General features: G+C 37.5%; 4 protein-coding genes across 8 annotated transcripts; all 4 read left to right on the forward strand.

Annotated features, from left to right (window-relative positions):
• The first annotated feature begins 207 nt into the window (after window positions 1–207).
• LOC102601178 (glucan endo-1,3-beta-glucosidase 4) lies at window positions 208–6,019 on the forward strand. Of its 3 annotated transcripts, XM_015311665.1 has the most exons (6): window positions 208–359; window positions 466–522; window positions 1,663–1,803; window positions 3,355–4,602; window positions 5,431–5,458; window positions 5,707–6,019. In XM_015311665.1, the coding sequence occupies exons 3-6, from the start codon at window positions 1,731–1,733 to the stop codon at window positions 5,861–5,863; spliced, it is 1,506 nt and encodes a 501-aa protein (XP_015167151.1). In that variant the 5' UTR covers window positions 208–359; window positions 466–522; window positions 1,663–1,730; the 3' UTR covers window positions 5,864–6,019. The 3 variants fall into 3 exon arrangements, with proteins under 3 accessions (XP_015167151.1, XP_006354142.1, XP_015167152.1); XM_006354080.2 differs by having other exon boundaries at window positions 208–522; XM_015311666.1 differs by lacking the exons at window positions 208–359; window positions 466–522 and having other exon boundaries at window positions 1,726–1,811.
• A 1,028-nt stretch (window positions 6,020–7,047) lies between these two features.
• Window positions 7,048–22,419, forward strand: LOC102601850 (constitutive photomorphogenesis protein 10). Of its 3 annotated transcripts, none has more exons than XM_006354083.2 (5): window positions 7,048–7,311; window positions 9,224–9,297; window positions 10,210–10,357; window positions 10,829–10,964; window positions 22,167–22,419. In XM_006354083.2, the coding sequence occupies exons 1-4, from the start codon at window positions 7,089–7,091 to the stop codon at window positions 10,924–10,926; spliced, it is 543 nt and encodes a 180-aa protein (XP_006354145.1). In that variant the 5' UTR covers window positions 7,048–7,088; the 3' UTR covers window positions 10,927–10,964; window positions 22,167–22,419. The 3 variants fall into 3 exon arrangements, with proteins under 3 accessions (XP_006354145.1, XP_015167154.1, XP_006354144.1); XM_015311668.1 differs by lacking the exon at window positions 22,167–22,419 and adding an exon at window positions 19,115–19,198; XM_006354082.2 differs by lacking the exon at window positions 22,167–22,419 and having other exon boundaries at window positions 7,076–7,311; window positions 10,829–11,126.
• Window positions 11,272–17,359, forward strand: LOC102602184 (extensin-2-like). Its single transcript, XM_006354164.2, has 2 exons — window positions 11,272–14,924; window positions 16,489–17,359. Exons 1-2 carry the CDS (start codon window positions 12,073–12,075, stop codon window positions 17,357–17,359), a joined length of 3,723 nt encoding a protein of 1,240 aa, XP_006354226.2. The 5' UTR covers window positions 11,272–12,072.
• Window positions 19,245–20,774, forward strand: LOC102601519 (extensin-2-like). The gene has a single exon (XM_015311667.1). The coding sequence runs from the start codon at window positions 19,267–19,269 to the stop codon at window positions 20,533–20,535; it is 1,269 nt and encodes a 422-aa protein (XP_015167153.1). The 5' UTR covers window positions 19,245–19,266; the 3' UTR covers window positions 20,536–20,774.
• Window positions 22,420–22,535: the final 116 nt, after the last annotated feature.

Raw genomic sequence — 22,535 nt, forward strand, 5'->3', positions numbered from 1 at the left:
ATATAGCACAAGTGCTACATTTAAGGCTTCTTTATTACTTTCTTGTCTTCTTCTTTCCTATGTGTACCCAAAAAAAGTAATCTTTTTAATTGTGTATATGTACAAAAACTTGAATAAAATAATTATTTGGAACTATACTGTATATGGGTGTTTATGTTTTTTAATTATAAGTATAGTTTAAGGTTAAAGTTTTAATCTTTATCAATAATTATATGTAGTAATAAATGAACAGGTCATTTTTGGGAGTCTCTTGAGTTACTGCTACAGTAGACTAGTGTCTTGTGCTGTTTCAGTTTCCCTCTTTGTGACCACTCATTTCTCTGTTATTTTGTACTCAACAAAGTGTAGTGTGAAGTGGGGTAAGAGGGTTTTCAGGGTTTACTTCAAATTTTTGGTTTTTGTGTTGTCAGTTTTGTCCACTTAACTATTTGGTGTTTACATTTGAGTTTTACTAACTCTTAATAGGATCTTGGTTAGTAGATTTTCTTGGTTTTGCTATAGTGGAGGAGAAGTTGAATTCAGGTACTTTGTTTCTTTTCCTTTTCTTGTTCCTTCATTTTCTGCTTCTGGTTGAAATGTTTTGTACTTCTAAATCAGTTTTGAGATGTGGGGTTTTTGAGTGTTGAGGCTAAACTTGTAAAGGGTTTCTTAATCTTTAGATATTTCTTGGGATTTTGGTGTTGTCTATGCAATTTAAGGTGTAAGGTAGTGTTAGTTTTTGATAAAGTTTGGTTCTTTGAAGTTTCTTAAGCATTTCTTGCTTAGGAGATGTGGATGAGAGTGACTGTTTTGCTCTTATGAACTGATAAAACACATGTCATAATCAATGTTACCTCTGTAGTGACAATGTTTTTTGTTTTTAAGCTGCCATGAAGTGGACTGATAACTATATGTCTTAATTTGTGTACTACTATGAGACAGAAATGTTAAATTCTTGTGAATCTGTGACCTATTGTTTTGGTAGACAAGCATGCTAAACTGCATAAAGTTTGAATCTTTTGTTAGGTTCTTGTTAAATGGAACCAGACTGTATTAGGTGCTGTTCACTGATGTAATTCTGGGTTCAGCTAGACATCTTTTAGTGGATTACTATGATAAGGCTTCTTTTGTTTATGGGTGTGTGGTTTGCGTTTTTAATATCGCACGGGATGGGATGGGAATATGGTGTATATTCTTCTATATAGTTCATGTTGGTAGTACAAGATCCTATACTTGAGCAGCGTCAACAAGTTAGACAGCAAACAGCCATTTCCACTTTCTGATACTGGTTTTGTTTTGAATTACTTTGCTATAAACACGATCCTCAGTAGATATCATGTGGTGACTCAGCCATTTCCCTTGAGGTCATGCACGTGTATACTTTGTTTCATATTCATTTGGTGGGTTCTTCATCCCTAGTTAATATGGTTAGGAGAAACCCAATGACATAGAAGGACACTGTTAATTTAAGTTTGAGCATCTTTACCGAACAGTCTCATTTTCTATTTGTCTACTTTACTCGGTTTTTAGATTTCTGGGGTCAGTATTACTGGAAGAATGAACTTTTCGCCTGTTAAGTTTTGCAGTTCTGCTTATCATTCAATGTTATAGTCATACAACTGAGCTCATTTGCTCTCTATTCAATCAAACTAGCTTTAATTTCTTGTAATCTTTTTCCTGTAGAACCCTCTTGACAAATACCGTTTGAAGCAACAGTTGCCGGCTGATTGATATTAGAGTTGAAGTTTTGGATGCTTCTGATGACGCTTAAACCGTGGCTTGCCATATCTATTCTATTTTTTTTCTTTATCTCAAATGTAATAGGTAATGCAGTAAGTTTCTCCCTGTCAGCTCTATAATGTTATTGCTGTGTATTGATTCAGCACTTTAGTTAATATCATGCAAGGGTCCTTTTTTGGTTATATGATATGCCTTATAATGGTAAATATCAGATCATATCAATTGATAGATAGGGTATGTTTGGAAATTAAAAGACAGACCATCAAATTTGAATTATTAAAAACTATATATCTGTTGTCTGTAGCATTTATTGAATGCTTAATGGAATTCTTCTTGTTTATTTGTTTATTTTGTGGTGTCATGCAACTTAAGTATAAATATCATTTATTTCCTCCTTTATTGGCTTTCTAAGTTTAGTTTATCAAACATTTCTTTTGGGGGATAATGCATGTGCTAATCATGCAAGATAAGTTGTAACATGTACTAGTATACAGCGCTAAATGCTTGTTAAACAAATAAATGTTCTAATTTGTAAGACAGATCTATAAGCTTTGAGTAAAGCATGTTAACTTTTCAAAGATGAAGTTCTTATAAAAGATTTCATAGATGAAAAAATTAACTGAATATGGTAAAATTGCTTGGAGTCGGCTTGATTGTGCTACATGATTAGAAGAGGGCAAAAGAGGTAAGAAGTTCAGCAGATAGTGGTTGCGTCATGGAGTACAAAAAACTATTATGGAAGACTGCATGGTGATTTGACAGTGAAACGCCAGGTAGCGTTGTGGCATTTAGTAGCTCTGCCAATCATTAAGGTTTATCGATCAAGCCTCCCATTGATGGTCTAAAATTCTTCTCTGCACTCTTTGAAGGATTAGGTATTGAGTATTGACCCAAAAAGTGCTTCTTGCTCCACCATCAACTGTCACTGAAGCTTCTTCTGGTCCCTCTGCCTCTGACGCTCAAGCTCCCTCTCCCACTTTAGAGAAATTTTTGTAATTACACATTTGGTGATTACCAGAAAAAGTTAGTTACCAAAAAAACAGGACTAAAGTTTAACTAAAGGATCATCCTTCACAAGTCATTGATAGAACAATGAGTTAGGAAAGGCTACAGGAGGAAGCATTGAAGCTGTCTTACAAAATCTTGGTGTTTCTTAGCGACTTGATGAAGAAACTAATAGCATCATATTATCGTTATGAGAATGTAAATGGAAAAAAAGAACCGATAATGGCAAGTCAGAAGAAATCTAGTGTTTTCTTTTTATTTTATACCTAGAGAGTTTTTTGATATGCTTTCTGGAGAATCGGTTTTAGCATTGGTATTTTAATAGTTGTTCCACTGAGGGTCCATTATAAACAACCTATCTACCTTCACAAGGTAGGGGTAAGGCTGCGTACAAACCACCCTCCCCAGACCCCACTTGTGGGATTGCATTTGGTATGCTGTGTAGTTGTAATTTTGATAGTTGTTCCAGTCTTTTGTGTTGTATTTCTGCTGTTTATGTTATGTGCTTACATTTTTTTTATAGTGAAATCCAACCGTCTGAGCGGCTTACATAATGGCCTTGCATGATGGTAAGTAAAAGGTGCTTTGATTCATTTGTAGTGTTAATGTGCATGTTTTTCAAAATTGTAGGTGCATTTGTTGGAATAAACATCGGCACTGATGTAACAAATTTACCCCCAGCTTCAGATGTGGTTGCACTCCTTAAAGCTCGTCAGATAACTCATGTGCGCCTATTTAATGCTGATGCTCATATGTTGAATGCTTTAGCCAACACTAGTATTGAAGTTATTATTGGCGTTACAAATGAAGAAGTCTTAGGGATTGGAGAATCTCCATCAACTGCAGCTGCTTGGGTAAATAGAAATGTAGCAGCTTATATGCCCGGAACAAATATTACGGCTATTGCTGTGGGAAGTGAAGTTCTCACCGCAATCCCAAATGCTGCACCAGTTTTGGTTCCCGCTATGAATTACTTACATAAAGCATTAGTAGCTTCACGACTAAATAACCAAGTTAAAGTTTCAACCCCGCAATCAATGGATGTGATTGCTAAGGCATTTCCTCCTTCCACTGCCACTTTCAATTCTTCATGGAACTCAACGATCTTCCAGATCCTTCAGTTTCTAAGAAATACAAACTCGTATTACATGTTGAATGCTTATCCATATTATGAGTATGTTCACTCTGATGGAATCTTTCCAATTGAATATGCTCTTTTCCAACCACTCTCTGCGGTGAAGCAAATTGTTGATCCGAACACCTTGTTTCATTATGTAAGCATGTTTGATGCTTTAGTTGATGCTACGTACAACTCTATAGAAGCACTCAACTTTTCAGATATCCCTGTTGTTGTGACGGAGACTGGTTGGCCATGGGCTGGAGGTTCCAACGAGCCAGATGCTACCAAGGAAAATGCGGAAACTTTTAATAATAACCTGATTCGGCGTGTTTCAAATGATACCGGTCCACCTAGTCAACCCAAAATTCCCATTAACACCTTTATTTACGAGATGTTCAATGAAGACAAAAGACCTGGGCCAATCTCAGAAAGAAGTTGGGGGGTCTTTTCTACGAACGGGAGCGATGTTTATACCCTTGGTCTGGGTTCGTCGGACAGCATTTCTGACAATTCTAGTACAGCTTTTTGTGTAGCGAAACCAGGTGCAGATGAGAACAAATTGCAAGATGGAATTAACTGGGCTTGTGGCCAGGGACGTGCTAATTGCAGTGCAATTCAATCTGGGAAGCCTTGTTATTTCCCAGATACTATACAAAATCATGCTTCCTATGCTTACAACGACTATTATCAAAGAATGCATAGTCTTGGTGGAACATGTGATTTTGATGGTACAGCAACAATGACAACACAAGATCCAAGTAAGTTTTAGTATGTAATTTTCTTTTTCATCTTTACATGGAGTTCCGGGAGATGACTTGATTGGTGTCTGGATCGTTTTGGCTGATAATAGTGATTCGGTAAATTAACAGTTAACGACATGATATCCCTCTTTTATTTCTCACTCCCATTTCAGTAAGAATCTATTTTGCCTATCTGGCTGAAGGCAAATTTTCTCTTCTATCTTATTTTCCCTTGCTGAATAAAATAAATATCAACTCCCATTGTGTTTGACATGATGTAATATCACATATTCTAGTTCATATTACTTGATGAAGCTAGAGTACAAGTGTGTTTCTATTGCATAAGTCCGAGTTTTATTGCTCCTTACTGACGTTTGGGGTTAAGTTGATAGAAATGTTGTTTTAGTTGTTCAATATGACTATTTTTACGGCTATATTAGATGAATGACATTAATTTCTTCAAATGTTTGTGTATGATATATGGGACTGAAACATCGCTTATTTACAAGAAAGCCTTGTTGTGTCTACTTAATTTCATACCGTTTAAGCAATGGTTCTCGGAGTTGTGACGCTTTAATTGACATGCACAGTATGCGTTTCTACATTATTGCGAAATGCTTCTAGCTGTATGTTTCTTAGTAGCATTTCAACATGCTGAACCTTGCATTTTAGTCTATACGAAGCTCTTTTGCTCTTCCGTTCTCTTTTGCTTTTCAAAATCGTCAATAACAATCTAGGAAGTATTCATTAAAATTGCTACCTTTTTCATCCTCTGTGTATGTTATCTGAACCATTTTTCGTTTTCTTTCTCGAAACCTGATTCATTTAATGGTTTTCCTGGTGCAGGTTCCAGAACATGTAAATTTACCGGAAGGTGAGATATCTAAACCAAGTACAATACATAAATTATCTTTATGAGTACAGTCAAGCCTCTCTATAACAATCATCCTTTGTAACAACCACATTCTTGTTTTTATTGATTCTTCATGTTATATTATATGTTCTCTATTACAACATTTCGTTGTTGACGCTGTCATAGAGAAGCTTGCCTATACTAACATGTTGCATTTGCACAAATATTGCCTCTATTTGGACTGAATTTGCTTCTTTTTCATCCGACAGTTCGAATTCAGGTGGTGGGGTGTTCCCTCCGGCAGCATTTGGACCTATCAGTGCGACTTCTCAGTGTTCAACGATTCGATCACCGGTTATTGCTTACACAATGGTTGTATTTTTGGCTTTGTTGATTCTTGATGTGAATGCACATTTTGTTTTCTAGCAGCTCTAGGAAGATTGAGATCTTTGCATTTTTGGATTCCCTTTGTGTATTTTGCAGGAAAATTGAACCAACTCTATTAGTTTTGTTAGTTTAGATGATTGATATTTGTCTTTTAACACTCAACTAGATGATGATTTAAATCCATTTTTTGCATTATTTTTCTTGTTGGTGAAAAGCTTCGTTACCATGACTCCACCCCCACCCTAGCTTTAATCGTAATAACGGTGGTGTTTTGGTCAGCTTGATACACTTTTACTCCCATTAGTTCAAGTAGACCATGAATTTTGTCCATCAATGTTTAGACATATAAGAAGAAACCACTTCCTATTAAAGCTGAGACTTACGAGAAGAAGTTACTTTCCATCAAAGCTTATATAAACGCGAAGAAATCGCTTTTTTCTATTAAAGCTCAAGACATATGAGAAAAAAAAATGACTTTCCATCTAAGCTTATACAAATATGAAGAAATCACTTTTTCTATTATAGTTTAAGACATACGAGAACAAGTTACTTTCTATCAAAGCTTATACTAACGAGAAGAAATTACTTTTTTTTTATTAAAGCCTAGACATATGAGAAAAAAATTACACTTTTTATCAAAGCTTAAACAAACACGAAGAAATTACTTAATCAAGATAGAATCTATTTGTAAAAAATGTGGATTTTTTTTTAAAAAAATGTTCTTTAATCTTTATTTTTAAAGATGAAGACATGTTTGGATAACAAAATTTGCAAAGTCCTTTTAGATGGATGAAATTCTTTGAATGTTGAGATTCTAAAAGGATAGAATTTGATAATTGATTCCACCATTTTCAAAGTTGATATTTTTTTTGTTGCAAAAATCATTATCTTGAGTAAAGAAAGCTAAAAAAAAGTTTAGAAGAAAAATATAAGCTTACAAAGTTGATAATACTAGTTTTCGACTCACCTTCTGACATCGAATTCATCTGAATTCAATAATTTCTGTACCAAACACAAATTCATTGTTAAAATTTGTTACAGCGAGTTCAATGCAAGAAGTCTATACGATTGAATCTCATATAATTTAAATTGTGAATTCGCCTCTGATTCCGACCAAACGACTCCTAAAGTTAAATAATTTGTTTTTTTTTTTAGAAGTTGGAATAAAACTCCAAACCGACGTCGTATTAGAACAAAGAAGAATCAGCAAAAGGCTTCCACTTGGATAAAGCTGAAAGATTATCTTCCAGCAGGATAAATAAAAATGTACAGCGGAGCTCCGTCCGGCGGAATAGCAATCGGCGGCGGCGGAGGAAGAGGAAGAGGAGGAGGAAGAACATGGCCGTCGACGACGTCGGTATCAACATCAGGGAAGAGAATACAGAAGGAAATGACAGAATTAAGCATGGAAGCACCACCAGATTGTGCAGCTGGACCTAAAGGAGATAATCTTTACCATTGGGTTGCTACTCTCTTTGGACCACCTGGTAATTTCTCTTTGATTAGCTATAAAGATTTAATCTTTCTGATTTTTGCGAGTTTCATAACTCAACTATCCGTTGTTCCATTTTCCTACTTGAGTGAGTTAAGCTATCACTATTTATGTGTTAAAACACTTTTCAACTATAAGCTATTTCCTTTTCCTATTACAATTATCACAGACATTCATGTAGAAAAAGAGAACATATGATAGTTGATGTGTGTTTTAATACACAGAGAGTGATAGTTCAGGTAGGAAAAAGGAATAGATGATAGTTGGACTGTGAAATTTACGAAAAAGTGATAACTCAGGTGTGTTTTTGATCATTATCTCTTTTTTTCCGTTCTTCTAAGAAAAAAATGATCTTTTTTTTCTTCTTTTTCTATGAGGATGAGTACTAGTTGTTGAGTTTGAAGTATAAATGTACATTCTTTATAGGCGTTTGGACATAAAAATTGTGATATTTGAAAAAAGTGTACTCGCTCTGTCTCGATTGATGTGATTGCGTTCGACTAGACTTGTGCTCTAAAACAAATAATAGATATTTGTGTGACTATAACCAATTTTACCTTTCGAATATGTATTGAGTATTTAGTGTTGTCAAAGGAGCGCTTAAGCCCTAAAGCGAGACTCAAAACATGTTGAGCGCTTCGCTTTGCTTAATGTGTGCTTTAGTGTTGCATCAAGACTTTACGACGTACTTTTCCTTGCCAATGAGTGTCCCCCGAAGAGACGACCCTACACATTGAATATTTCTCTTTATTGTTATTGTTTATTCAACTTTTTTGTCCATATATTTGTTATTCATGCTTATAATTATTAGTTTTGGAATAACATATATATTTGTATTTATTCTCCATTAGCTCCAGTATTATTAAAGCGTGCGCTTTATTTGCGTTTTGCGCTTAACACTCCAACAGATCTTAGAGCTTTTTTGTGCATTTTGCTTACGTATTTGAATTTGTTTGAACGAGAAGAGAAAAAGTAAAATAGATAGTTTTTACAGTTAAATTATTACTCCCTCTGTCCCAATTTATGTGACACATTTTGTTTTTTCGAGAGTCAAACAATTTAAGTTTGACCGAGAATTGGATAATGGAATCTTCAATTTTTTATAATGAAATTTATATATTCGTAAACTACGTAAAAAGTACTCTAAGTCACAATAATTGATAATTCAAAATATTTTAAAGATATATGAAAAATTTATGGTCAAAGATAGACTTGTTTGAATCTCAAAATCTGAAATGTGTCACATAAATTGGGATGGAGGGAGTATTAAATATAAAAAAGTGTCATTCATTTTTAGACCGACTAAAAAAGAAAGAGTCACATAAATTGAGACGGGGGAGTAGTATTTGAAGTTGAGTAGAGAAAAGATATTTGTAAATTGAAGTTGTGTCTGAATATGAATTGAAGTGTTAGCTTGAAGGAGCCATTTGAAGAATCTGTTCTGCTGGATCAGTCAATCCTTTATCAAATGAACAAAGAGAATAATAGGACGTTAATTCATTATGCATGAAGTAATAGTTAGGATAAGGATTTCAGTTGTAAAACAACATATACACAGTGTAATCCCACATGTGGGGTCTGGAAAGGGTCGAGTGTACACAAACCTTACAGTTGCAATGCAAGTTAACTGGCTACAACAATTTATTTCTTTATTTATCATGTTACCATATTGATCTGCCAAGAAGAGTTGCGTCCTGCAATATGTTAAACTAATTTGAGGGTGTAAAAGATTTCTCAATGTACCGAACTTGAACTCTTTAAGTGCTTGATTTAAATGAATTGTCATACTTCAAATTTGGTTGTATTTCTGCTTGATTTTCCGATATTTAGATAACCAAGTTTATTGCTTTCAGTTTACTGAAGAGTTTCTGTTACTTCTCTAACTGAAATCTTCCTGTTTCTCGCAGGAACACCTTATAAGGGTGGAATATTTTTTCTTGATATAACCTTTCCTTTTGATTATCCATTTAAACCTCCAAAGGTATGTTGAAGGTTACACAGTGAATCTCCTATGCATCTAGCGTTGTATTTTTCCTGATCCAGGCATCTACTTTTGTATTTTATCTGAACAACAAACTTCCAATATTCTCCATCAGTTATACCATTTGTTCTGATATAAACTTTAAAACTAGGATGAAGCGCAAAGATCCTTGTTCACCGTCTTCTGATAAAATGTTTGCGGAGTTCTTTCTGCTGAATAGAACTAAGCTAAGAAATGGTAATTGCTAATTGCTATGAACTAGTTGCTTCCCTTACTTATGAAAACTATCCCTTGTGCTCTTTTGATTTTTAGGTCATGTGTAAATGCATGGTCATTGTGCGAACTTGTTACTCTTGAGGTTTATGAGTTCTAGATTATAGCCTTTTGAGTTATTGGATTCTAAATTAATAATTTGTGCACATTAAATGTGTTTTCGAAGGCAACTACAGGGTTTGGATCAAAGTGACTGGGTTCTGCCGAACTCTTACATTCTACTCTAAGTTCGTTTTCCATTATTAATGCGAAAAATCAAGCATGTCATTCCCAAATCTCTTATTTCTTACACCTTTTGTTGATTAAAAATAGAAGAAGAGTACTTTGCTCCTTCCTGAACTTTGTTTTGGTGTACAGTAAATGAGTAAATTGAGTAAACAATTTCGTAAGATCTGGTATCTGTGTTGTTACTTTCATCTTTATGCAGTACCATGCTTCCGAATAACAGTCGTTATTGTATTAAATTTAGAAAATAAAAGCATGGCTTCCTTTTGGTTGAAATATTTTCACCACCAAATTCAGCCGATAAACAAGAGTCATCTTCACAGACTTGGTTATAGTTCTTGTTTGTCGGCTGAATTTGGTGGAAATTAACTTTTTCTTCCCTTTTCTTTTCGTTCTGATCTCAGGCTTTTGCAGGTTGTATTCAAAACTCGCATATATCATTGTAATGTAGATCCTTCTGGCAATGTTAGCTTGGACATCCTAACAGAGAACTGGAGTCCAGCGTTAACAATCTCAAAGGTGCTACTTGCTCTGAGATCAATGTTCACCAATCCTGAAACTTGTAAGTACATCTTCTATCTTCCGTCCTATGTCCTCTCTCAAAAGAAGTGACACAGATGAAAAATATTAATTTTATAAAGAGAGGAAAACAACGACAACAACAATACCCGGTGTAGTCCACAAGTGGGATATGAGGAGGGTAGTGTGTATGCAGCCTTATCCCTATCTTGTGAAGGTAGAGAGGCTGTTTCCAAAGGACCTCAGCCCAAGTAACACATAAAAATACAATATGAAAAGGAAATACAGCTGTGAAAAAGTCATTCTAAAAATAAACAGTAGAAAAATGGGAGGAAAACATATAACCATAAAAAGAGTCTTCATATATTGCTTGTTGAAGGTGTTTATAGATTTATGCCGTCTTCCTATTTGGTTTGCATGGGTTAAGAGTAAAATGAATAGTTGAAAATAATAACTGTAGAACAGAGTGTACAAAACTACTTTTTTTTGTATCTTACAGTTCCGCTTCTTGCAGATAAGCCGGTTGTTCCTGGTATTGCGCACTTATACTTGGGAGATAAAGCCAAACATGATGAAATAGCTGCACAGTGGACACTGAGATTTGCAAGGTGAAAGAAGAACTTGATGTGGAACTTTTTTAACGAGTTCAGGTCAGCCATTGCTTAGTTTGAAGTTTAACAAGCATAGAAGAGCTGTTGTAGACGATATTTAAACTTACAACCTGTATATAATTCATATAAATAAATTCAACTTCTGTTAAACTAACTTTACAAATTTCACATTTAGACCTGTTGCTTTATTTGTTTGTTGAATAGTTCTTTCCTTCATTTACACGTCCTTGAGGCTGAACCAATAAAACAGAATGAAACTGGAGGACAGGTTTTACCCTAAAATTCGATTAATCTTGCATCATGTGAAGTTTTTTTTTTTTTTTTTTGGTTCTTACCTGTATATAATTCATATAAATAAATTCAACTTCTGTTAAACTAACTTTACAAATTTCACATTTAGACCTGTTGCTTTATTTGTTTGTTGAATAGTTCTTTCCTTCATTTACACGTCCTTGAGGCTGAACCAATAAAACAGAATGAAACTGGAGGACAGGTTTTACCCTAAAATTCGATTAATCTTGCATCATGTGAAGTTTTTTTTTTTTTTTTTTGGATCTTTTATTGAAAGCAAGTAGAACTAGTCAGAGTCATTACAAAGAGGAACTGAACGCCATGTTAGAACATGACGTTGTGCCCGTTAGTTGTAGTTGCATCACAGTTCCTCCCAAAGCTTGCTAAGGGATTCCACCACAACATTGTCATCTCGATAAACATGGCGAACTTCAGTAGGCCCATTGCACCCAGGTTGAACCTGCAGTTAATTCCATACTTTGTATGTTGTGTATTCATTGTTTTTTTGTTTCTTGAACTCCATGTTTAACATCTAATGTTATGATGTAGATAGAGGAAGAAAGAGAATTTCCCACCCTCTTTTTCTGGTTATATTATTTTAAGAAAAAGTCAACCTTATACTTAGTAGGATGCCATTACTTGGGGGTATCCTTCCTTTTTAGTGGGTGGCCATGAAGGCTCTTAGTACTGACCTAGTCTTTATTTGAACTTTGCTATCATCTTAGTGGCTAACCATGAAGCAAATACATAAATGTTAAGAAGGATGTCACAATTGGACTATAAAAACCAGAGATCCTAACTCCACCATGCAACACAAGTCTTAGTTCTATCCTTTCTTTTCTCTCCAAGAATCACAATGAGAAGCTTTTGGAATTTGGGGAAATTGCCTCTACTAGCATTTGCTTTGGCAATTTGCTTTGTAGCCAGCACTGTTGTTGCTGATTACTCTTATGGCTATACTTCTCCCTCACCTTCTTACACCTCTAAGAAGTACTACAAATCACCATCTCCATCCAACTATCATGAACCAACTCCATACTACAAGAAACCGGAGAAACATGCTGAACATTCTCCATCACACTATTACAAGTCACCGGTGCCTTCCAAGCACGACTATTACAAGTCCCCTACTCCTTCAAAGCATTACTACAAATCACCAGTAGTAGTGAAGTATTACAAATCACCAGTTCCTTCAAAGAAGTACTACTACAAGGCACCTTCCCATTCAAACAAGTACTACAAGGCCCCTGCTCCTTCAAAGAAGTACTACAAGTCCCTTGCCCCTTCAAAGAACTATTACAAGTCACCATCTCCTGCAAAGTACTACAAATCTCCTTCACCTGCAAAATACTACAAGTCACCTGCTCCATCAAATCACTATTATTATAAGTCACCATCCCCTACAAAATACTACAAATCTCCATCGCCTGCAAAATACTACAAGTGGCCTTCACCATCAAATCACTATTACTACAAGTCACCATCTCCAACAAAATATTACAAGTCACCCGCTCCTTCTAAATACTATAAATCTACCCCTTACTACAAGTCCCCTCCACCTCCCCCATACTACAAAGAATCTACCCCTTACTACAAGTCCCCTCCACCTCCCCCATACTACAAAGAATCTACCCCTTACTACAAGTCCCCTCCACCTCCCCCATACTACAAAGAATCTACCCCTTACTACAAGTCCCCTCCACCTCCCCCATACTACAAAGAATCTACCCCTTACTACAAGTCCCCTCCACCTCCCCCATACTACAAAGAATCTACCCCTTACTACAAGTCCCCTCCACCTCCCCCATACTACAAAGAATCTACCCCTTACTACAAGTCCCCTCCACCTCCCCCATACTACAAAGAATCTACCCCTTACTACAAGTCCCCTCCACCTCCCCCATACTACAAAGAATCTACCCCTTACTACAAGTCCCCTCCACCTCCCCCATACTACAAAGAATCTACCCCTTACTACAAGTCCCCTCCACCTCCCCCATACTACAAAGAATCTACCCCTTACTACAAGTCCCCTCCACCTCCCCCATACTACAAAGAATCTACCCCTTACTACAAGTCCCCTCCACCTCCCCCATACTACAAAGAATCTACCCCTTACTACAAGTCCCCTCCACCTCCCCCATACTACAAAGAATCTACCCCTTACTACAAGTCCCCTCCACCTCCCCCATACTACAAAGAATCTACCCCTTACTACAAGTCCCCTCCACCTCCCCCATACTACAAAGAATCTACCCCTTACTACAAGTCCCCTCCACCTCCCCCATACTACAAAGAATCTACCCCTTACTACAAGTCCCCTCCACCTCCCCCATACTACAAAGAATCTACCCCTTACTACAAGTCCCCTCCACCTCCCCCATACTACAAAGAATCTACCCCTTACTACAAGTCCCCTCCACCTCCCCCATACTACAAAGAATCTACCCCTTACTACAAGTCCCCTCCACCTCCCCCATACTACAAAGAATCTACCCCTTACTACAAGTCCCCTCCACCTCCCCCATACTACAAAGAATCTACCCCTTACTACAAGTCCCCTCCACCTCCCCCATACTACAAAGAATCTACCCCTTACTACAAGTCCCCTCCACCTCCCCCATACTACAAAGAATCTACCCCTTACTACAAGTCCCCTCCACCTCCCCCATACTACAAAGAATCTACCCCTTACTACAAGTCCCCTCCACCTCCCCCATACTACAAAGAATCTACCCCTTACTACAAGTCCCCTCCACCTCCCCCATACTACAAAGAATCTACCCCTTACTACAAGTCCCCTCCACCTCCCCCATACTACAAAGAATCTACCCCTTACTACAAGTCCCCTCCACCTCCCCCATACTACAAAGAATCTACCCCTTACTACAAGTCCCCTCCACCTCCCCCATACTACAAAGAATCTACCCCTTACTACAAGTCCCCTCCACCTCCCCCATACTACAAAGAATCTACCCCTTACTACAAGTCCCCTCCACCTCCCCCATACTACAAAGAATCTACCCCTTACTACAAGTCCCCTCCACCTCCCCCATACTACAAAGAATCTACCCCTTACTACAAGTCCCCTCCACCTCCCCCATACTACAAAGAATCTACCCCTTACTACAAGTCCCCTCCACCTCCCCCATACTACAAAGAATCTACCCCTTACTACAAGTCCCCTCCACCTCCCCCATACTACAAAGAATCTACCCCTTACTACAAGTCCCCTCCACCTCCCCCATACTACAAAGAATCTACCCCTTACTACAAGTCCCCTCCACCTCCCCCATACTACAAAGAATCTACCCCTTACTACAAGTCCCCTCCACCTCCCCCATACTACAAAGAATCTACCCCTTACTACAAGTCCCCTCCACCTCCCCCATACTACAAAGAATCTACCCCTTACTACAAGTCCCCTCCACCTCCCCCATACTACAAAGAATCTACCCCTTACTACAAGTCCCCTCCACCTCCCCCATACTACAAAGAATCTACCCCTTACTACAAGTCCCCTCCACCTCCCCCATACTACAAAGAATCTACCCCTTACTACAAGTCCCCTCCACCTCCCCCATACTACAAAGAATCTACCCCTTACTACAAGTCCCCTCCACCTCCCCCATACTACAAAGAATCTACCCCTTACTACAAGTCCCCTCCACCTCCCCCATACTACAAAGAATCTACCCCTTACTACAAGTCCCCTCCACCATACTGATATCAATCCGACTTAAGTAGGAAAACATATTTGAGGCTGAACCAATAAAGCAGAATGAAACTGAAGGACAGGTTCTACCCTAAAATTCAATTAATCTTGCATCATGTGATGTTCTCATTGTTTTGGATCTTTTATTGAAAGCAAGTAGAACTAGTTGGAGTCATTACAAAGAGGAACTGAATGCCATGGTAGAACATGACGTTGTGCCCGTTAGTTGTAGTTGCATCACAGTTCCTCCCATCGCTAAGGGATTCCACCACAAAATTGACTTCTTGATAGACATGGCGAACTTCCGGTAGGCCCATTGCTCCCAGGTTGAACCTGCAATTAAATCCATACATTGTATGTGTATTCACTGTTTTTTCTTGAACTCCATGTTTAACATCTAATGTTATGGTGTAGATAGAGGAAGAAAGAGAATTTCCCACCCTCTTTTTCTGGTTATTTTATTTTAAGAAAAAGTCAACCTTATACTTAGTAGGATGCCATAACTTAGGAATATCCTGCCTTTTTAGTGGGTAACCATGAAGGCTCTTAGTACTAACCTAGTCTTTATTTGATCTTTGCTATCATCTTAGTGGTTAACCATGAAGCAAATACAAAAATGTTAAGAAGGATGTCACAATTGCAGTATAAAAACCAGAGATCCTAACTCAACTATGCAACACAAGTCTTAGTTCTATCCTTTCTTTTCTCTCCAAGAAGCACAATGAGAAGCTTTTGGAATTTGGGGAAATTGCCTCTACTAGCATTTGCTTTGGCAATTTGCTTTGTAGCCAGCACTGTTGTTGCTGATTACTCTTATGGCTATACTTCTCCCTCACCTTCTTACACCGCTAAGAAGTACTACAAATCACCATCTCCATCCAACTATCACGAACCAACTCCATACTACAAGAAACCGGAAAAACATGCTGAATATTCTCCGTCACACTATTACAAGTCACCGGTGCCTTCCAAGCACGACTATTACAAGTCCCCTACTCCTTCAAAGCATTACTACAAATCACCAGTAGTAGTGAAGTATTACAAATCACCAGTTCCTTCAAAGAAGTACTACTACAAGGCACCTTCCCATTCAAACAAGTACTACAAGGCCCCTGCTCCTTCAAAGAAGTACTACAAGTCCCCTGCCCCTTCAAAGAACTATTACAAGTCACCATCTCCTGCAAAGTACTACAAATCTCCTTCACCTGCAAAATACTACAAGTCACCTGCTCCATCAAATCACTATTATTATAAGTCACCATCCCCTACAAAATACTACAAATCTCCATCGCCTGCAAAATACTACAAGTGGCCTTCACCATCAAATCACTATTACTACAAGTCACCATCTCCAACAAAATATTACAAGTCACCCGCTCCTTCTAAATACTATAAATCTACCCCTTACTACAAGTCCCCTCCACCTCCCCCATACTACAAAGAATCTACCCCTTACTACAAGTCCCCTCCACCTCCCCCATACTACAAAGAATCTACCCCTTACTACAAGTCCCCTCCCCCTCCACCATACTACAAAGAGTCTACCCCTTACTACAAGTCTCCTCCACCTCCCCCATACTACAAAGAATCTACCCCTTACTACAAGTCCCCTCCACCTCCCCCATACTACAAAGAATCTACCCCTTACTACAAGTCCCCTCCACCTCCCCCATACTACAAAGAATCTACCCCTTACTACAAGTCCCCTCCACCTCCCCCATACTACAAAGAATCTACCCCTTACTACAAGTCCCCTCCACCTCCCCCATACTACAAAGAATCTACCCCTTACTACAAGTCCCCTCCACCTCCCCCATACTACAAAGAATCTACCCCTTACTACAAGTCCCCTCCACCTCCCCCATACTACAAAGAATCTACCCCTTACTACAAGTCCCCTCCACCTCCCCCATACTACAAAGAATCTACCCCTTACTACAAGTCCCCTCCACCTCCCCCATACTACAAAGAATCTACCCCTTACTACAAGTCCCCTCCACCTCCCCCATACTACAAAGAATCTACTCCTTCCTATAAATCACCTCCACCTCCACCATACTACAAAGAATCTACTCCTTCCTATAAATCCCCTCCCCCTCCCCCCCACCACACCCTCCCCCTCCACCATACTACAAAGAATCTACTCCTTCCTATAAATCCCCTCCCCCTCCACCATACTACAAAGAATCTACTCCTTCCTATAAATCCCCTCCCCCTCCACCATACTACAAAGAATCTACACCTTCCTATAAATCTCCTCCACCCCCATCAACCTACTATTAAAATAGTTACTAATTCTATCATTTCCACCATTTCCATGAATTCTAACTCCTACTTTGAGTATCTCTATTTCCTCAGCCAAAATTTTATGTATTCTTCAAGAAGGTTTTGCTTGTTTTGTGTGTTCCTTTCTTTTAATAATTTGTAATATGCATTGTTTGAGATCCTCAAGATCTCCGTCAGTTTGGTTCATTGTATCAAGATTCTTTTTGATGTAATCTCTTGAGAGTTCCACTTTGTGTAATACTATCTTCTTCTTTATCAAATATTGTGTTCTCTTATTGGTTGAGTTCTTGACTTCTTTCATTGTTCCATAAGCATTCACCTTATGGACATCTATGCTAAACTCTTATATGAAGAGAAACCACATCTGAGTATAGTTTGGTAACTGTACTCATTAACTTTTGAGAAAGCAAAATTATGTACAATAAACAGAATAAGAAAGAAATAAAGATGCATTTAAACTAAGAAAATGCATCATTTCGACAATTCTTTTCTAAGATAGAGAAGAGGAAAAGGCGACGTAGTCAAGGTTTATCGACATTTTTCTCTTTAAAGATTACTCTTTTCATTATTGATTTTTCCTTCTGCGAAGATGTAACCAAGTTTCAGATTTGTTAGAAAAGTATTCTTAGTCTTATAGGTTAAATTAAAAACTATATGTGCAACTCCAACATTATTGCCTCCATTAAGTTACTAATAAATTAACAAACAATTCGTACGGAAATGGGATCCCAATATCAAGAGACAAAAGATTCTTATGAGAAAACACAATTAAACGAGCCTCTACTTGAACCTCCAAGGATAAAGGTACATGAACAACCATTTGATCTCCATAAAAATCGGTATAGAATCCCTTGAAAACTAATGGATGTAAACAAATAGCGTCCCTCCACTAAAACAGGCTGGAATGCCTGTATGCCTAATCTATGCAGATTGGATGCTCTATTCAGCAATATAGGATGTCCCTGCGTAACTTCTTGATCAGTAAAAAAGAATAATCTTCTTATGTAGTTATTTTTTTTGATAAAGGTAACTTTATATTCATGTCAAAACTCATCAGCAGAGCATGATGAGGTGGGATTTGTAATCTTCTTATGTAGTTATTCATAAGTTGTTATCCCCTTACATCTAACTATTAAATAAATAAGTTTCATACCCCAAGAACACGAAAAGAAATATACTGATATCAATCCGACTTAAGTAGGAAAACATATTTGACGAGGAGAATGTAGAGTCTGAATAATGAAGACTTGGGAAAAATTAAGACATCAAGATTTTTCCGATAGAAGTTCTGGAAACCTCAGTGTAGTTGGCGTTGTTAATGGAGAATATGTGACATTTGACTCTAATTTTCTTAGTTGCAATTTTCTCAATCTTTATTCTGTGTTCTGTCATTTGTAAAGGGGGATTTAAAGAGTGAAGGTTTATATAAAGACATTTTGGGGTTCATAAGACTAGTTACATACTATTGCACATGAACTATTGGGATGAGCTTGTGCATTGAACATTGGGATCATCTCAGGTGTACTTCTGGACACTTGAGGTGTAAGTATCGCGAGACTACTATCTCTACGTCTGTCCCAAAGTATCTCATCTCTATATGAGTCCCTGACGAGTCTCGAGTCTGCCTTCCATCCGTGATCCTCAGACCAAAATGTTATATAAGGTGTAATCTGGTATGATTATCCACTGTTCAATAGTAAAGTCAACTTGTAGATTCTTCTTCTGGAATTGCTATTCTTTTACTTTGCCAATGGGATGACAGTTGTGGCATTCCTCTTCTTATTTTTCTTTTTTTGTTCCTAAATTATTTCTTCATCATGAAATTTTTTTCTAAAAGAAAGAAGTCATGGATAAATGCTTCCCACTAAGTACTGACTTAGTCTTTATTTTGACTTAGGCATCATCTTAGTGGCTAACCATGAAGCCATTACATGACTGTTAAGAAGACTATCAATTTGTAGTATAAATCTAGAGGTTCCTACTCAACTATGCAACACAAGTCTTAGTTCTATCCTCCTCTTCTCCAAGTTTAGTTGGTTGAAAAAGCAAATGAGAAGCTTTGGAAATTTGGGGCAATGGCCTCTACTTGCATTTGCTTTGGCAATTTGCTTTGTAGCCAGCACTGTTGTTGCTGACTACTCTTATGACTATACTTCTCATTCACCTTCTTACAATTCTAAGAAAGACTACAAATCACCTTCTCCATACTACAAGAAACCGGAAAAACATGTTGAACATTCTCCATCGCATTACTATTACAAGTCGCATGCTCCTTCAAAACACTACTATAAGGCACCTGTTATTGCGAAGTATTACCAGTCACATGCTCCTTCAAAGCACTACTACAAGGCACCTATTGTTACGAAGTATTACAAGTCACACGCTCCTTCAAAGCACTACTACAAGGCACCTGTTGTTACGAAGTATTACAAGTCACCTGCTCCTTCGAAACACTACTACAAGGCTCCAGTGGTAGTGAAGTATTACAAGTCACCAGCTCCTTCAAAGAATTACTACAAGGCACCTGTCCCTTCAAAGGAGTACTACAAGTCGCCAGCTCCTTCAAAGTACTACTACAAGTCGCCATCACCTGCAAAGTACTACAAGTCGCCTGCTCCATCAAAGCACTATTACTACAAGTCCCCATCCCCTTCAAAATATTACAACTCACCCGCTCCTTCCAAATACTATAAATCACCTGCACCACAAAAATATTACAAGTCACCAGTTTACTACAAGTCTCCTCCCCCACCACCAACTTATTATGAGAAATCACCTTCTTACTACAAGTCCCCTCCCCCTCCACCATACTACAAAGAATCTACCCCTTACTACAAGTCCCCTCCTCCTCCCCCATACTACAAAGAATCTACTCCTTACTACAAGTCCCCTCCACCTCCCCCATACTACAAAGAATCTACTCCTTACTACAAGTCCCCTCCACCTCCCCCATACTACAAAGAATCTACTCCTTACTACAAGTCCCCTCCACCTCCCCCATACTACAAAGAATCTACCCCTTCTTATAAATCTCCTCCCCCTCCACCATACTATGAAGAATCTACGCCTTCTTATAAATCCCCTCCACCTCCACCATATTACAAAGAATCTACACCTTCCTATAAATCTCCTCCACCCCCACCAAAGTACTATGAGCAATCTCCTACAACCTATAACTCACCACCTCCACCACCACCAGCCTATTACAAGCAAACTCCCACCTATGCCTCACCTCCACCACCTCAGAAGTACGAGCAATCTGTCACCTATGCTTCACCTCCACCCCCGCCAGCTTCTCCCCCACCGACGTACTACTAAACATTCAATAACTCTATCATTTCCATGACTTCTACATCCTATTTTGATTTCATTCCCTCTTCCAAAATTTAATGTATGCTTGTCAAAATGATCAGCTTTGCTTACTGTATGTTCAATATTGTTTTGTTCTAATGATTTGTATTTTGTTTTATGTCTTCATTAGTTTTTCTCATTGTATCAAGATCAATAGTTTGTTACCTATCTTCTCTTCTTTGTGTAATATTCTGTGGTTTTAATCGACTTAATTCTTTCAAGTATAGTATACCTCCATAACATATATTTGATGATACAGAAAGATACAAAAGGTTAGTTGGGAAACTAAACTACCTTACAGTGACCCGTCTGATATTGGCTATGCAGTTAGTATTGTCAGTCAGTTCATGTCTGCACGAACAGTTAACATTGGGTAGTCTTGGAACAGATCTTGTGTTGTTTGAAAGGAGCCGAAGGAACTGACGGAACTCTATTTCGAGACTCGGAACTCCAAATGTTGACTAAAGTCAATCATTTCAACTTAAAAGCTTCCAAAACTCCAAAACTTATAAAAATCTCAACTTTATGATTTGGTTTCAAATCTAACCTCATAAGCTTATCAAACATGACTCAGGGCAACTATTGAGAGGGGTAAAACGGTAATTTTTCCAAAAAAATGAATCCAAATATGACCTTCAGGGTCATTACACACTTTGTTCCCGAGAAGATAGAGAACATGATTTCTACTGGTTATGTAAAGACGAGAGAAAACAGGTAATATATTAAAGAAGGCTTTAAATGGTACTCGTGTGGAGTATCTTTGTAACATGTTGGACATGATTAATATCTATACTCCAACTTAAGGGGGAGTGCTACATAATGAATATAGACGCATCTTCATACAATCGTAGGTTGAGATATTAGGGATTTTATGATTTTGTTTTCTTAGATAGATTTACTTGTACACCTACAAATAGCTCACTCTTGGAATAATACGATAAGGAGATTCGTTCCATTGTCTCTTTATTATACAATAAGCCTTCTTTGACATGCTATCCATTTTTTGGATTGTAATTATACTTATCAACTTTTGAAAAAGAAAATTATATAAAGCAAAAAGAAATAGAGTCATAAGTTAATAAATTAACCAACAACTCCAACATTGCGGCTTCCATTAAGTTAATAAATTAACCAACAACTCATAACACTATGATATTCATTAGTAAAAGATTAATCTTCTTATGTAGTTATTTGTAAATTGTTACCTCTTACTAGAGGGGCGTACCCATTATCCACCGAGTTTAGAAGGTTGTGATTGGTCCAAAGGGCGGGTCACATGCAAATTTCTCGGTTATCAAAAAAAAAAATTGTTACCCTTTACATGTTTTAACTAATAAATAAATGTCATACCCCATGAACATGAAGAGGACAATATTGTTATCAATCTGACTTAAGTAACTAAAAAAACAGATTTGAAGACGAAAATATTGAGTTTGATTAACAAAGACTCAGCTAAAAATAAGACATATCAAGATGTTTCCGATAAAAGGTGTTGTGAAACCTCTCTGTATTTAGCATTCTTGACGAAGAATATGTGACATTTGACTCTAATCTTTTTACTTGCAATTTTCTTAACTCATTGTTTTTTTTTATATCAGTGAAGGGTGATTTAGAAAGACTAAGTACATAGATTGCACAGGAACTATTGAGACAAGCCCCGTGTGTTGGACGTTTGATGCCTCTCAGGTATACATGCTGACACTTGAGGTGTAAGTCTCGCTGAGGCAACAACCTCTACATCTGTCCCAAAGTACCTCATCTCGAGTCCCTAACGAGTCTCAAGTTTGCCTTCCATGTGTGATCCTCTGTAAGTTTTTGAACTTCTTGTTCAGTTTTTGTACTAGTGAACATATAGATTCTTGTTCTGCAAATAATCATTCTTTTACTTTCCCAATGGGATGGAAGTTGTGGCATTCCTCTTCTAATCTTCTCATTTTCTTTTTTTATGTTTCTAATGATTTGTTCAA

This window comes from Solanum tuberosum, unplaced genomic scaffold, assembly GCF_000226075.1.
Source record: "Solanum tuberosum cultivar DM 1-3 516 R44 unplaced genomic scaffold, SolTub_3.0 scf00172, whole genome shotgun sequence".
Taxonomy (NCBI): Eukaryota; Viridiplantae; Streptophyta; class Magnoliopsida; order Solanales; family Solanaceae; genus Solanum; species Solanum tuberosum.

Excerpts from the sequence above, each read along its gene's own strand:
- LOC102601850 (XM_006354083.2), top strand. The coding sequence starts at position 7,089 with ATGTACAGCGGAGCTCCGTCCGGCGGAATAGCAATCGGCGGCGGCGGA. Across the intron at positions 9,298-10,209 it reads ATCCATTTAAACCTCCAAAG|GTTGTATTCAAAACTCGCAT; the intron begins GTATGTTGAAGG and ends AGGCTTTTGCAG. Across the intron at positions 10,358-10,828 it reads GTTCACCAATCCTGAAACTT|ATAAGCCGGTTGTTCCTGGT; the intron begins GTAAGTACATCT and ends CGCTTCTTGCAG.
- LOC102602184 (XM_006354164.2), top strand. The coding sequence starts at position 12,073 with ATGAGAAGCTTTTGGAATTTGGGGAAATTGCCTCTACTAGCATTTGCT. Across the intron at positions 14,925-16,488 it reads GAATCTACCCCTTACTACAA|GTCTCCTCCACCTCCCCCAT; the intron begins GTCCCCTCCACC and ends CCCTTACTACAA.
- LOC102601519 (XM_015311667.1), top strand. The coding sequence starts at position 19,267 with ATGAGAAGCTTTGGAAATTTGGGGCAATGGCCTCTACTTGCATTTGCT.
- LOC102601178 (XM_006354080.2), top strand. The coding sequence starts at position 1,731 with ATGCTTCTGATGACGCTTAAACCGTGGCTTGCCATATCTATTCTATTT. Across the intron at positions 4,603-5,430 it reads AATGACAACACAAGATCCAA|GTTCCAGAACATGTAAATTT; the intron begins GTAAGTTTTAGT and ends TTCCTGGTGCAG. Across the intron at positions 5,459-5,706 it reads ACATGTAAATTTACCGGAAG|TTCGAATTCAGGTGGTGGGG; the intron begins GTGAGATATCTA and ends TTCATCCGACAG.